This window comes from Cryptomeria japonica, chromosome 5 (assembly GCF_030272615.1).
Source record: "Cryptomeria japonica chromosome 5, Sugi_1.0, whole genome shotgun sequence".
Classification (NCBI taxonomy): domain Eukaryota; kingdom Viridiplantae; phylum Streptophyta; class Pinopsida; order Cupressales; family Cupressaceae; genus Cryptomeria; species Cryptomeria japonica.
The window spans coordinates 891,359,423-891,374,449 of NC_081409.1; the positions used below are offsets into that span (position 1 = coordinate 891,359,423).

General features: G+C 39.3%; 1 protein-coding gene across 1 annotated transcript; it reads right to left on the minus strand.

The window, feature by feature from the left end:
• Positions 1-378: 378 nt before the first annotated feature.
• LOC131876286 (uncharacterized mitochondrial protein AtMg00860-like) lies at positions 379-14,726 on the minus strand. Its single transcript, XM_059221194.1, has 2 exons — positions 14,562-14,726; positions 379-951 (listed from the first exon to the last, which is right to left on the minus strand). The coding sequence occupies exons 1-2, from the start codon at positions 14,724-14,726 to the stop codon at positions 379-381; spliced, it is 738 nt and encodes a 245-aa protein (XP_059077177.1).
• Positions 14,727-15,027: the final 301 nt, after the last annotated feature.

Sequence of the window (15,027 nt, forward strand, 5' to 3'; positions counted from 1 at the left end):
ACCCTTTTTGTATAAAACATCCTGCCAAATTACATACTTTGTAGCTTTAAGCTTTAAATTCCTTTGTTCTTTAGCTGACAGATGATTTGGGCAGCTACCATAAGTTAAATAATTGGCCACATCAGAGAACCAAGTATCTTGCAACCCAACAAAAAGAGTTAATGGTAGCTCATCTTTAGTTTCCACCTCATTTTCTGCTATCAACCTGCATAAGCCCTGCCCTTTAATTGTCCTCGTAGGGCAAATGTCTAAATCATACTCCTGGATTTTCATCACCCAAGTTGCTCTCTTATTTAGTCCAACCTCCTGCTAAGTCAAAATGCTTTTAACCACTAAATCTAGAACAAAAACTACAGAGTGAGAATGCAGAATATAGTATCAAAACTGTTTCACAGCCTTTACAACAGCATAGGCATGCTTCTCCATGGGTGAATACTTAAGCTCATGCTTCTTGAGCGGAGTAGTCATGAACGCTATGGGCAATTCAGCCCCATTTTCATCCAACTGTAACAGAATCCCAGACATAGTATGGTCTAATGCATAACAATACAAAATGAAATCCTTCGTGAAATTTGGATTAACGAGAGTGGGCGCATTTGCAACCGATCCCTTAATTCTTTCAAAAGTATTTCTATCCTCTTCGGTCCACTTGAAAGGATGTTGCTCACTTAGCAAGCTGACAATGTGTTTTGTGGTCTTAGCAAATTCTGGAACAAATCTTCTTAAGAAATTCACTTGACCAAAGAACGATCTTACTCCAGTCCGACTAGAGGGTAAACTGAGACATTGAATTGCATTAACTCTCTTAGGATCAATCCTAACTCCCTCTTTTGAGACAATATGTCCTAACAATTTTCCCTCTGTGACACAAAAAACTGATTTCTTAGGATTCAAAGAAATCTCGTGCTCACGACAATGCTGCAATACTGCACTCAAATCCTGAAAAATTATCTGTCCTTTTTTTTTAAAACATCGTGAGGTCATCCAGATAAACTACAATTATTCTATCTTGGAAATCCTTGAAAGAGGAATCCGTAGCCCTTTGAAAAGTGGCTCTAGCATTTATTAAACCAAAAGGCATGCAGTTGTATGCGAATGTTCCCCATGGAGTGATGAACGTTGTCTTGTGCTGCTCATGCTTTGCTATAGAAATCTGGTTGTAACCAGAAAAACCATCCAACATCGACATCATCTCTGACCCAGACACTGTTTGCAAAATGTGATCCATATTTGGTAAAGCATAGTTGTCCTTCAGGCTCGCTTGATTCAAATTTCAAAAATCAACACAGATTCGAATTTCCCCATTTTTCTTTCATATGGGCACAATGTTAGCTACCTAGGTGGAATGGTGGATTGGATATATGATTTGGGCCTTAAGAATTTTTTCAACTTCCTTACAAATTGCATCCACCATGATGGGGTTAAAATTCCTCAATTTTTGCCTAAAAGGAGAGGCGCCTGGCTTCAGTGGAATCTGATGTTGAAAATGTCCATTTCTAAACTCCTTCAGGTCATCATAAGACCAAGCAAAAACATCAATGTATTCCTTAAGCAGTGTGCCAAGTGCTCTCTTTTCCTCCACATAACAACACCTGCCGATTGTCACTTCTTTTGGATCAGATTCATCTCCCAAATTTATTTTCTCACAATTTCCTTTTCTGTCATCTTTGGGAACTTTGTTACCTATGAATGCATCATCTCTGGTGAAAAATCTCTCCAGTGTCACTAACCCCTTTGGAATTTTGTTACCTTTGAGCTGAATAAAGCTATTTGTAGGATCTACCTCTGGGTTTGGACTAAACTTTTTGCAAACATTCTCAGAGCCTTCAAAATATGACTGAGAAAATGACTGAGCACATTCTAGGAAATCTTTGATCTGTGCATCTGCATCAAAAATCTGCCAATGATCTACATTATCAGGAACATTGGGCCTATAGATCATTTCAATCCTATATGAGTTATCCTTAAAATCCGGATGTGGTAATAAAAGTGAAGCTGACATGGCCAATGAATCTGCCCTACTATTTTTCTCCCTCAGAATTGCTTCAATCGAGAAGGCATCAAAGAATTCTAACTCATCCCAAACTCTATTCCTGTAATGCCTCAACCTATCATTCTTAACTGTATAGATGTTTCTCACCTACCTAACAATTAACTCTGCATCACCTTTGACTTTAAGCAACTTGATTCCTTTACATTTGGCCTCACTTAATCCTAATAATAGTGCCTCATATTCAACAGTATTATTAGTGTTCTTAAAATCCAACTTGAAAGAAAATGGAAAAATATTACCAGTTGGTGATAGCAAAACCACCCCTGCTCCTGAACCAGAGTTAGCGCAGCTTCCATCAAACTCCATCTGCTATAGCCTGTCAAGTTCATCAACTGCCTCATCCGTTTTCTTTTCACCAAGTGCAAGAACAAGATAGTTTCCAAACCCACACTCCTAAAATAGAATCTGGGCTTTGGGGTTATCTGAGGGAAAAATAGTGTACTTATTTTTGGGCTCAGGTTCAAGCTTAATTTTCTAATTTCCAAGGGGAATGATGGCTTCAGACCAATCCATTTTGATTTCACCTCCAAGATCTTTGCAAAATGTCCTACTCAGAAGCATTCTGTAACTCGCTGGAATATCAGCAACCAGTATAGTTAATCTTACTCTTTTGTTTGGGCACGCTGCCAGCACTGCCTAGACATCCTTTACCTGACCAATAAGAGGAACCTGTTTTCCATCCATTGAAAAACATCTCCCAAATGTTTTAGTGAGGGTCAAACCTAGAGATTTAGCCACAGGAGAAGGCATTATATTGTCTAAAGCCCCTGAATCAATTATGCAATTACTTAACTTCTGGCCATTCAGGAGAAGGGAAATATAGAAAGGTTCAGGTTTTGGAATCTCAACCTCAAGCCCAAACTTTGTATCATGAAAAGCATAGGGATCTACCAGATTAGCTAATGAGCACAGGACAGATGAAGACCCTTCTGCAATAGCTAAATCATTATTTTCCATACACCCATGTACTTGGGACTCTGAAAAGGAATCTCCTTTAATGCATTTGACCAGTTTATCCAACTCTTTTGGGTTAAGCTTTAAATACTCAGTGGTAAGAAGTTGAATGGTAGAGGCCTTACAGAACTCGATGATATCAAAGGAGGAAGAAGAGGAAGGGCTCTTATGATCTTCATGGTTCCTCTGCAAAATCTTAACTTCAAGAACCTTTGAAAAACTATTACCTGGGAGATCTTTGCCTTTGAAATTGCTTCCAGAAGGGTTCACAAAGGAAGACGGCTGAGAGGTTCATTGATTCCTTGTTAGAATTGCACATGAAGAACCTTCAAGAGTCACCAAAATGTTACTACCTTTTTCTAAATCTGACTCATACTCAAGGTAGAATGTTCCAGAGTCGCCAGGGACCTCTTGAATTCTTTCTGCTTTAGTGAACTCTCCTAATTCATCTTTTGTGTTTTGCATCTGAACATGTCTTATCATATCGGGACATGAAACCCCATCATGATCAGTGGTAAGATGAAATGAACACATGACACCTTTGTCAGGAGGTGCCTCTATCTGTAATCTTTGTGGAGCTGTAGGAAGTGGCAATAGTCATCCATAGTTATATTGATTTGAATTTCTCTTGCTTATATCCTGATAAGGTTGTGGATAAGAGTTTCTAGGCTTAGGTATCTGCCTCTTTAAAGTAATCATATCATTGACAAGCTGCTGAACAACCAGATCAGTAGATGACGTAGAAGCCTGAGATTGTCCCTGAGGAGTTTGTACATCTTTCCTCCATTTGCCAGCTATTATCAGATCATCTTCAAGTTGTATAGCCTCATTTTGTGCAGTCTCTAGATCAGTCGGCCTACTTCTTCTAAAATGAAATCCTACATTAGGTGGCATGGAATATACGAAGAAACATCGCTGATTATCTGCAGTTGGTCTTTTGGCTTGAGAAATTCTGTGGATAATCTTATTACATCTTGCTACATAATCCCTCATCGGCTCATGAATTTCCTTCTTCATCTGTGTGGGTTGAGCCAGTAACATATGTTCATCATTAGCGCTTTGGAATCTTTTTTCAAAAGTAGTTTTCATCATTTGCCAATCAGTTATGGATCCTGCTTGCAGCTGGCTAAACCATTCTGCTGCCCCTTTGGTGAGAGTTTGGGAAAAAAGCCTAACAGCCACGTCCTCATATTGGACTGCTAGGATTCCAATAGCTACGTTAAAGGAGTTTAGATGCTCTTCAACTGAAACTTTCCCATCACCTTTATATTTGGGTAAACCATCCCTTGCTCCTTTTGGTAGTGGATTATGGGCTGTGAGAGCAAGAGGTCCAAAAGCCGCACACCAGGGTTGAGCCGTAATGAACACTGGATGAATGGTTACAAGAGGAGGGGCTTGAATTCCAGTAAGTGTTAGTGCTTGCCAAGGGGAAGAAGAAGATATAGGGGTAACTCTAACAGGAGAAGAAGGTCTGCTTTTGGCCTTCCTTTTAGGGTAAAACTTGGGACAAATGATAGATTTTGCAATTCTTCAAAACAATTATCAACTACTCCTTCTCTTCTTTGTTTTCTAGTATATGGATGAGAATCTAGGGTGATTACTCATAGGAAAACTAAACTACTTCAAACGAGACTCAATATCAACAGTCTTCCTGAACTTGGAGCAACTTTGCCAATTTGGGCTCACTTTTGTTATGTCTACGACATACTGGTCTACTAACAAATTGGTTTTCTCTTTGTTTCATTTCCCCAGTAGAGTTGCCAAAAATTTGTTAGTGAACATATTTGCTCTTTGTTTTTAAATGATTAATCTTAAACTTTTTTACCTTATTCTAAGAACAAATGATTCACAGAACAGTTGGGTAAGTGTTGTTCAAATCACTTCCCTCTGAATTTTTGCATAGGTATATCTCCCTATCCTAATTTTTCATGGAATATGTTTTGTTTTTATATCTAAATGAAAGCTTTTAACCAGAAAGCATGTAAGGCCACCTATTTCATTCTTGGATGAAAGGCTGAAATTTTTCACATATCTCACATACAAGGAAAGCTTCTTTTCCTTAATTTTTCAATACATGTAACTACAACAACTGAAACAAAGTTCAATATACTTTTTCCACACAAACTAATAAAAGATGAATAGACTCAAGGAAAGATAAATCTGCCCTCAATCATGAATCTTTTCTAAAGTAACCAACACATTTAAAGGAAAGAACATCAAAGGAATAATGAAATACTGCAATGGAATGATCAATTACTGTTATTTGATTACATGAACATTTGCAAAGACATGCTATCTATTCGGATTCAAAATAAATAGATTTTCCTTCTCCCCAAAAACAAAATGATCAGATTTGATATATATATCTTTATGCAACAATGACACAAAAAAAAAATCTGCCAATCCTTTTCCATAACAGGTCCCAACCATCTGATTCTTCCTTTGATTAAAAATAGAAAAATGCCAAAGCAAAAAAAAACTTGAGTCGAAGCTCACTAAAATTAGTTACTAAAATCTAACCCCTCTACCATCTGTTTTACTTATTTTATAGTCTCAACGGGGGAGGTCTCCCTAAAAACTCGACCACTCCCTGGTAAAACAGTTACAAAACCAACAAGAAGTATTTTGGGACAGATGTCCCAAAGTTTTTGCATAACTATGAGAAATTTTTAAAAATAAAGGAAACTAGTCCTAAATTGATGCATTATGTCATATTCAATCATTGTCATCTTCTCCATCTTCGCGGGCATCATGAGCAGTTGTAAGTTCTTGAATAATAAATTGGCTCAGGACTTTCATTGCATTGAGTTTTGCCTTTGCCACATCTTTATTCCACCTATGTTGCACCATTTTCTCTGAGTGTTTTGGCAGCTGATCATTCCCAATGAAAATCATAGATTCAATCCTAGCCACCTTGGTTATATCTTTCAACATGAAGCTACTCTTGGCTCTGATCTTCTCCATGTTCAACCAAAAAGATTTGATTGCTTCATATGTGCTTGAGCCATAGATTCCTAACTCCCAGCCATGATCGGGATTAACCACCTTATTATCCTTGACTATACTACTTTGCAGATCCTGGAGTTCATAGACAAAGGTCCTTGCATCTGTAATCACCGACTGGAAGGTAGGCAACTGCCACATTATAGTTTTCTTCAGCACAAAAAGCTGACAGTCATCGGCCACTAGCTTAATTGAATGTTCTATTAGAAACCTAGTAGCCCCATATTCTTCTATTTTGGTAAACAGAGGCAGGACATTCTGCCATTTGTGTTCTTCTTTCTCCCAGAACACAAGCTGGTTTTGAATTTCAGAAATAAGGCTCTATATTTCATCACATAATTTTTGGGAGTCAGTAATGTACTTCTCACCATCTTTGATTATTTGTTCAATCCACTTCTCAAACGCTTCAACAATGCTCTTAGCCCGTTGAACTTGGTTCATTAACTTCTTATTTTTCAGAGAAGTTGGGTCAAAGTTCTCAGTGGCATGAGATATTGGAATTACTCCAAGCCAACCGATACTATCGATGAACTGAGCCAAAACACTTATGTGTCTTTTTATTTCTCTTTTCTCCCATCCATCCTTCTCTGACCTGGTAAGCATTTTCTGTAAGGAAGTTAAGTAGTGGAAACAACTTCCTACACTAACCTTGAGAGGAGGGTAATGCAAAACTTTTTCAGATCATTACAACAGTTACAGAAAATAGAAATAGATATAATAACATTCATACCACAACACAATGATTTACGTGGGGAAAACCCTTTCAGGAGAAAAACCCCACCCTCCAAAAGAAGCTCAATATTTTATTCAGCAATCAAAAACAGATTACAAAATACTTGCAGAGCAAGCTCTTCGCAGGAGTACCACTAATCAGAGATTCAGAGGCAACTCAATAGCCATAAGACTCTTACACACAACCTCTATCTCACACACCTCATAAATAGGAGATACAATACAAGAAACCGTCAAACGGTTTTACAAAACCATGGGCTAAAACCACCCAATAAGGTGTAGCCGACCTTATCTCCCTTCTAGATGCCCTATGACATGTTAAAGCACACATCAACACATGTCGCTCCCTTTTTACAGCTAATTTATGTATTCGATACAAATTATTTTTCCTATTTCAGGAGTACAAACTTTCGGAGGCCATAACTTGAGAACCAGGTGTCCGATTGACGAACCGTTTGAAGCGCCGGAAAGCTCGCGAAGTGCTCTATCACCTCGTAACCCACTTCGCCGGTTACGGAAACTTTTCAGGGCGTTTTGGAGCCTCTAAAGTCCCCAAAATTAAGTTTAAACATTTTATTGCACCCCTCCAAGATGAAAACTTTAATATCTTCAAAACTAGCTGTGACCTTGCGACGCAACTTTACCGGAATGCTTATCTAGCCAACCAAAAGCTTCAGGGAGAGTTTTGCACCATTTCGTGCTCAAATAAAAACTTACTATAAATAGTAACCTCGCATAAATGCAAGGTTGAGACACCATTTTTCCCAACAAATCTCCCACTTGTCGAACACCTTGCATGAGCGGAAGGGAATGTCAACACAATGAATCAATTGCTAGGGGCCATAAGGCCCATAGACTCTGAACACCATCTGAACTTCTCTGTGCTCACAGCCTTAGTTAAAGCATCTGCAACATTCATCAAAGTGTCCACCTTAACTAGCTTCACCCTACCATCTTCGACCATATCTCTAACAAAATGATACTGAACATCAATATGTTTGGTCCGGGCATGAAATGTCGGGTTCTTAGCTAGGCTAATTGCACTCTGACTGTCACAGTAAACTGTCACTGTACCTTGTTTTATTCCAATATCCAAACACAGTCTCTTAAGCCAAATGGCCTCTTTACAAGCATGAGTAGCTGCCATATACTCTGCTTCAGTAGTGGATAAAGCAACCACAGCCTGTCGCTTACTCATCCAACTAATTGCACCACCAAACAAAGTAAACACATAAGCACTGGTGGATCTTCTGCTATCAATATCACCTGCCCAATCTGAATCTACATAACCATGGATATCAAGGGAAGTCATGTCTCCAACTGAATTACCATGATAACACAAAGAATACTCAGAAGTACCCTTCAAATATCTGAAGACTCTTTTGACTGCATCCCAATGAACTCTACCAGGATTAGACATATATCTAGAAAGTACTCCCACTGCTTGGGCGATATCTGGTCTAGTACAGACCATAGCATACATCAAGCTTCCAACTGCACTCTGGTAAGGCACTCTGCTCATGTCTTCCATCTCCAATGGGGATGTAGGACAATCTGAAACAGATAGTTTCGTTCCAACTGTAAAAGGAACACTCAATGGTCTACAATTCTGCATGTTGAACCTCTGTAACACTGAATTCACATACTTACTCTGGCCTAGCCATAGCTTTCTGTTCGCCCTATCTCTTCTAATTTCCATCCCAAGAATGTGCTTTGCTGCACCAAGATCTTTCATTTCAAATTTAGCAGCGAGTTGAGACTTCAGTTCTGAAATCATACCTTTCCCTTTACCAATGAATAACATATCATCAACGTACAATGCAATAAATAAGAAATGATCACCATAAGATTTATAATAAACACAGTGATCTGATTTAGAACGTTCAAATCCCAAACTCAACACATATGTATCAAATTTCTGGTACCACATCCTAGGACTTTGTTTGAGGCCATACAAAGATTTCTTCAATTTACAGACCAAATTACTTTTGCCTTTCACCACATAGTGCTCCGGCTGTGTCATATAAATATCTTCCTCCAAATCACCATGAAGGAAAGCAGTTTTCACATCCATTTGCTCAACCTCTAAATCATAAGTAGTAGCAATAGAAAGCAAAAATCTAATTGACGTCATTTTTGCAACAGGAGAAAATATCTCACCGTAATCAACACCCTCAACCTGAGAGTAGCCTTTTGCAACCAACCTTGCTTTATACTTCTCAATGCTTCCATCTGAACCAATCTTTTTCTTGAACACCCATTTACAACCAACAGGTTTTCGTCCTTCGGGCAATGGTACAAGATCCCATGTATCATTCTTTTTCAAAGCTGCCATTTCTTCCTCCATAGCAATCTTCCAGGATTCTGCATCATTCATACCTAATGCCTCTTCTACAGATTTAGGTTCATCCACACTAGTATTCAGAGCAAAAATACATCTCCAATCATCAGGTGAATACCTTTCAGGTGGTTGTCTATGTCTTGTAGACATTCGAACAAGCTGAGTTGGAGGTTCTTCCTCCTCTTCTGAAGATTCAGAGCTAGACGAGCTCTCCTCAAATTCTTGCCTATCTAGGGGTCTCGATTCAACTCTTTCAGGTGTAGAAGGAAGTTGAATCACATCTTCTTTTTTAGTCTATTCTGGCTGCAATGTAACAGAAGGAGACTTAATTTCTCTAAAAATAACACTTCTACTGTGAATTACCTTTTGTGCAACAGGGTCCCAAAGCTTGTATCCTTTCACACCATAACTATACCCGATGAAGATACATTTCACAGCCTTGTTCTCCAACTTTGTTCGCTTCTCCTTTGGCACATGTGCATATGCCTCGCAACCAAAAACTCTAAGATGTCTCAATGAAGGCTTGTGACCTGACCATGCTTCCATAGGCGTTTTATCAACAAGAGCTGATGTAGGAGACCTGTTAATCAGGTAGCAAGCAGTGGCAACAGCTTCAGCCCAAAACTTTTGTTCAAGACCAGCACCACTCAACATACTCCTAGCCTTCTCCATCAGTGTCCTGTTCATTCTTTCTGCAACTCCATTCTGCTGTGGAGAATACGGAGTTGTCTTCTGCCTGTTAATTCCATGGTCTTTACAGAATCTATCAAAATCATTAGAGCAAAACTCACCGCCATTATCAGTTCTCAAATATTTTATTTTCTTTCCAGTCTGCAATTCAACCATTGCTTTAAATTCTTTAAAACGACTAAAAACTTCAGATTTACTCTTTAGAAAATAAACCCATGTCCTTCTACTAAAATCATCAATAAATGAAACATAATATGTGGATTTTCCAATCGAAGAGACATCTACTGGACCAAACACATCAGAATGGATAAGATCCAAAACACCACAAGTTTTATGAGAACTCGAGTAAAACTGAACGCGGTTTTGTTTTCCATAAATGCAATGCTCACAGAAATCAAAGTCAAGGTTACAGTCATTCAAACCTTCAACAAGGTTTTTATTTTTCAAGGTCCTTAGACCCTTTTCTCCAATGTGGCCAAGTCTCTGGTGCCATAACATAGTCTTCTCTGCAGGTAACTTTGCTTCAGACGAAAGAGCACCCTTAGGTACCCAAAAACCATTTCCATCTGCTGAAGGTGAAACCTTCAAATCTTCCAGTGAAGTATCCGCAGATTTACTTTTTACAGAAGTGCTATTACACTCAACAGTGTATGCTTCAAGCTTATACAAAGTGCCAAACCTGACACCTCTAGCAACTACCATAGCACCCTTAATCATCTTACATCCTGTTTCAGAAAAGACTACCTGCACACCTGCATCTATTAGTTTGCTCACAGATAACAGGTTTCGTTTTAATCCAGGGATATGCAGCACACCATTAATTCCTTTTATTCTACCATCAGAAAACCTGATTCTAACTTTACCTCGACCAACAATGTCTAGATGTGAATCATCACCCAAGTACACCTTACCTCCATTAAATCCTTCATATTCAGAAAACCAATCTCTATTGGAAGTCATATGAAAAGATGCACCTGAGTCAATTAGCCAGGCATCATTACCTGCATGAGTCGCCAAAGCCGCAATAAATGCATCGCCATCTTCCTTGTCGGACTCAGAATCAGAATCGAACTTTTTCTTTTTCTTCTTCTTTTCTTCTTTGCATTCCTTACGGATGTGACCCGGTTTACCGCAATTCCAGCAAATGACTTTGGACTTTCCAGGAGATTTCGATCTCCCTTTGGATTTGGACTTGCCGCGCTTCTCATTCTTCTTACCTTTCTCCTCAGGTCTTCCACGAACGGTTAGGGCTTCCTTTGAACTGATGGATACCTTCCTTCGCATCTCTTCACCGAGTAGGGCACCCACCACGTCTTCAGATTTCAAAACAACAGAAGTACTACCGATAGCCATAACAAGAGAATCCCACGAATCAGGCAAAGAACAAAGCAAGATCTGACATTTCTCCTCCTCATCCATCTTAACACCGACGGATACTAATTGAGCCACAATCATATTGAATGCTTCTAGGTGGTCTGCTATTCGTCCACCCTCTTCCATCTTCAAGGAATACAATTTCTTTCTTAAGAAAATTTGATTTAATAAAGATTTCACTTGATACATCTCACCAAGCTTAGTCCATAGCTTCTTTGCAGAGTTTTCTTCATGGACATTGATTAGAACAGAGTCTGCCAGGCACAGTCTGATTAGACCCTTGGCTTTTCGGTCCATAACATCATACTGAGCTGCCGCAGTAGGATCTGAGGGCCTTTGGACATTCGCATCAACAGCATCCCAAAGATCTCGATCTATTAGCAGATCTTCCATCTTTAGCTTCCACATCTCAAAATTACTTCCATTAAATTTCTCCACCTCTATTCTCCCTGATGAACTCGCCATCTGAATATTCCTGCAACAAGATCAAAAAATGTCTTCTGCACAAGCTCCCACTCAAATCTGGATTAGTTCAAAAAACCCAACTGCCCACAATTGAAACCAAAGGTGATCAAGCTCTGATACCACTTGTAAGGAAGTTAAGTAGCGAAAACAACTTCCTACACTAACCTTGAGAGGAGGGTAATGCAAAACTTTTTCAGATCATTACAACAGTTACAGAAAATAGAAATAGATATAATAACATTCATACCACAACACAATGATTTACGTGGGGAAAACCCTTTCGGGAGAAAAACCCCACCCTCCAAAAGCAGCTCAATATTTTATTCGGCAATCAAAAACAGATTACAAAATACTTGCAGAGCAAGCTCTTCGCAGGAGTACCACTAATCAGAGATTCAGAGGCAACTCAATAGCCATAAGACTCTTACACACAACCTCTATCTCACACACCTCATAAATAGGAGATACAATACAAGAAACCGTCAAACGGTATTACAAAACCATGGGCTAAAACCACCCAATAAGGTGTAGCCGACCTTATCTCCCTTCTAGATGCCCTATGACATGTTAAAGCACACATCAACACGTTTCGCTCCCTTTTTACAGCTCATTTATGTATTCGATACAAATTATTTTTCCTATTTCAGGAGTACAAACTTCCGGAGGCCATAACTTGAGAACCGGGTGTCCGATTGATGAACCGTTTGAAGCGCCGGAAAGCTCGCGAAGTGGTCTATCACCTCGTAACCCTCTTCGCCGGTTACGGCAACTTTTCAGGGTGTTTCAGAGCCTCTAAAGTCCCCAAAATTAAGTTTAAACATTTTATTGCACCCCTCCAAGATGAAAACTTTAATATCTTCAAAACTAGCTGTGACCTTGCGACGCAACTTTACCGGAATGCTTATCTAGCCAACCAAAAGCTTCAGGGAGAGTTTCGCACCATTTCGTGCTCAAATAAAAACTTACTATAAATAGTAACCTCGCATAAATGCAAGGTTGAGACACCATTTTTCCCAACATTTTCTTTGCTAACACTTGGAAAAAATGGTTGTCTGTATCTCTACTCATTTTTCCCAATTCTACCTTTGTGATCTCGAAATCATTAGGACCAGCCTCTGATAACTCAATGATGAACCACTAGTACCAAACTGGTACTAAGAGGGGGGGGGTGAATCAGTATAGACACAAATATAGTTCAAAACCGGTTTGATAGCAAACACTCACAATGATTAATAAACAAAGATACCGGTAAGATAGAGTGCAACTGGTAGCATCCAATATAGCTCAATCAGTCATGAATCGGTCACTCACTATGCTTTTCTCTTAGCTCAATACCACATTATCATAATATTCACATGCATGAACTAGTAGACTTTACCATCAAATCTTCACAACAGTGAGTTCGATATGTTTTATAGATAGGCATAAAACATAGAAACTTTCATGTGCATAATAGATAAAACAAAGCATCAAAAAGCATTTCACATGACACACATATTTTTCACGTGGAAACCCAATTGGGAAAAACCACAGTGGGGATGAATACCCACAAGCTACTTTTTGAACTCTTTAGAAGTCCGCTCTGTTAGGAGCCTTGTCCGGTTAAGAACATTACAATAGGTTCTGGTAGGAACCGATCCTGTTCGGGATCACCCAGTTAAGGGTTAAACCCAGTAGGGTCACCTTGTTAGAGTATTTTAATAACTCAATAGCTGAAAGGATCTCCTAAACTTTTCTAGCTTCTCAGAACTCATTAGCTTCGAGTTACCCGGTTAAGGGATTTACAACAAGCCAGTTAAGACCACCTAATTTAAGGGATTTTGAATCAAGCCGGTTAAGGCTACCCTGTTAGGGGATTTTACAACTGTTGAAGTGGTTAGAGATCAACAGGTATTACAATGATTTGTTAACAGCACTTAATACTAGTACAGATCCGTTTAGGCTCCTCTTTTCCTTCTGCACATACACTTTGCAGGTATCTCTTCTCTCCTATGGTCTGGCAAGAATCTTGTATCACTTTCGTTGGATACACACTCACAACTTTTTCTAGCAACTTCAAACAGAAACCTAACATCGACCTTATAGGAAACATGCAGGTTGGTAGCAAAAACCTTAAACCCTAAACTTGTTAGGTTGGGAAATTCAAATGGTTCGATCCTGACTGTTGAAATATACAGCATTAAATGCACCAGTCTTGAGTCGATCTCAAGACATTCTCCATCATCCATTATCCACCATTTTCATGGCAGCTAATAACCCATCACGCGTTATCACCATTTGATAGACTTCACACATTCCCGAGGTAGATAGGGATAGTCTTCTTTATGCAAGATCCTTCACGCGCATAGAGCTTACGTGGAAACACAATCTATCCTTCATCATACTGTTAACTCATCACACAAAGAGCATCAATTGAGTCACATAGACTTGAGATAGTCCAACCGGAAACCCTGAAGTGGAAGTTGCCTTACCAATCGGTAATCATATAGTGCTTCCATGTGCCGATTCCCATAACTGCATGCCGGTTCACTTTGAACAAATGTGTCACTTCACTTTGGCATATACCGGTTCACACATATGCTGGTACCTCTTTCTTCACTTATCTCATGTGTCAGTTCAAACTATGTCTCATATTGACATCAATGACAACATAAAATATCATTATGTCTTCATGCCAGTTTACACAAGGCTCATGCCAGTTCACATAATGCTCGTGCCAGTTCACATAATGCCAACAGCCTCTCTGTTTTCCTCCTTAGGTTTGTACAAGGCAATTTATGCCATCCATTTTCTAGTCTCTTCATCATTGTTCAGGTGAGTGGCGGTCTTCAACCTTTTCGGCTTTGGATTCTTCTCTGTGTACTTGGCAACCATTTCCTGAATCAGAATGGTCATAAGAAGAAAGCTCCTTTTCTTGTTCACTGAGGTTGTTAACCATTTAGGACTCACAGCGGAATGAGTAGCTCCTTCAGTCATCTTTGGTGGTAGCGTCATAGCTACAGTCACTGTTTGGGAGTCCAGAGCACTAGAAAATTCACCATCCAAATCTTCAATTTCAAAAATATGAGCCTCAAGCACAGCATCCTTTACTCCCATATCCTTGACCTGGTCCATCTTCCTCTGGGTGACACTTCGTGATCGAGTATGTCGAGGGGTACTAAAATCTAGACTTGCACTAGACCTGCATCTAGGCTGAGGCAACTTGGTATTCTTACTTGTATGAATAGGAGCACTGTTAGAAGGACATTTTGGTGAAGATAGAGGATCCTTATTATTTCTTGCAGAAAGGGACTTGGCGCCTGACTTTATTGCTTTCTTTTTAGCCACTCATGCCACGGTTCTTTCTAGAACTCATTTGGTCCTCAATTGTATATCATCATTTTCTTCCTCATCCCAATTAATTGGGATCATTTCA

Coding starts and splice junctions, on each gene's coding strand:
- LOC131876286 (XM_059221194.1), bottom strand. CDS start 14,726: ATGGACCAGGTCAAGGATATGGGAGTAAAGGATGCTGTGCTTGAGGCT. Junction 952..14,561: donor AAGGAGCTACTCATTCCGCT/GTGAGTCCTAAA, acceptor AAAAAAGGACAG/ATAATTTTTCAGGATTTGAG.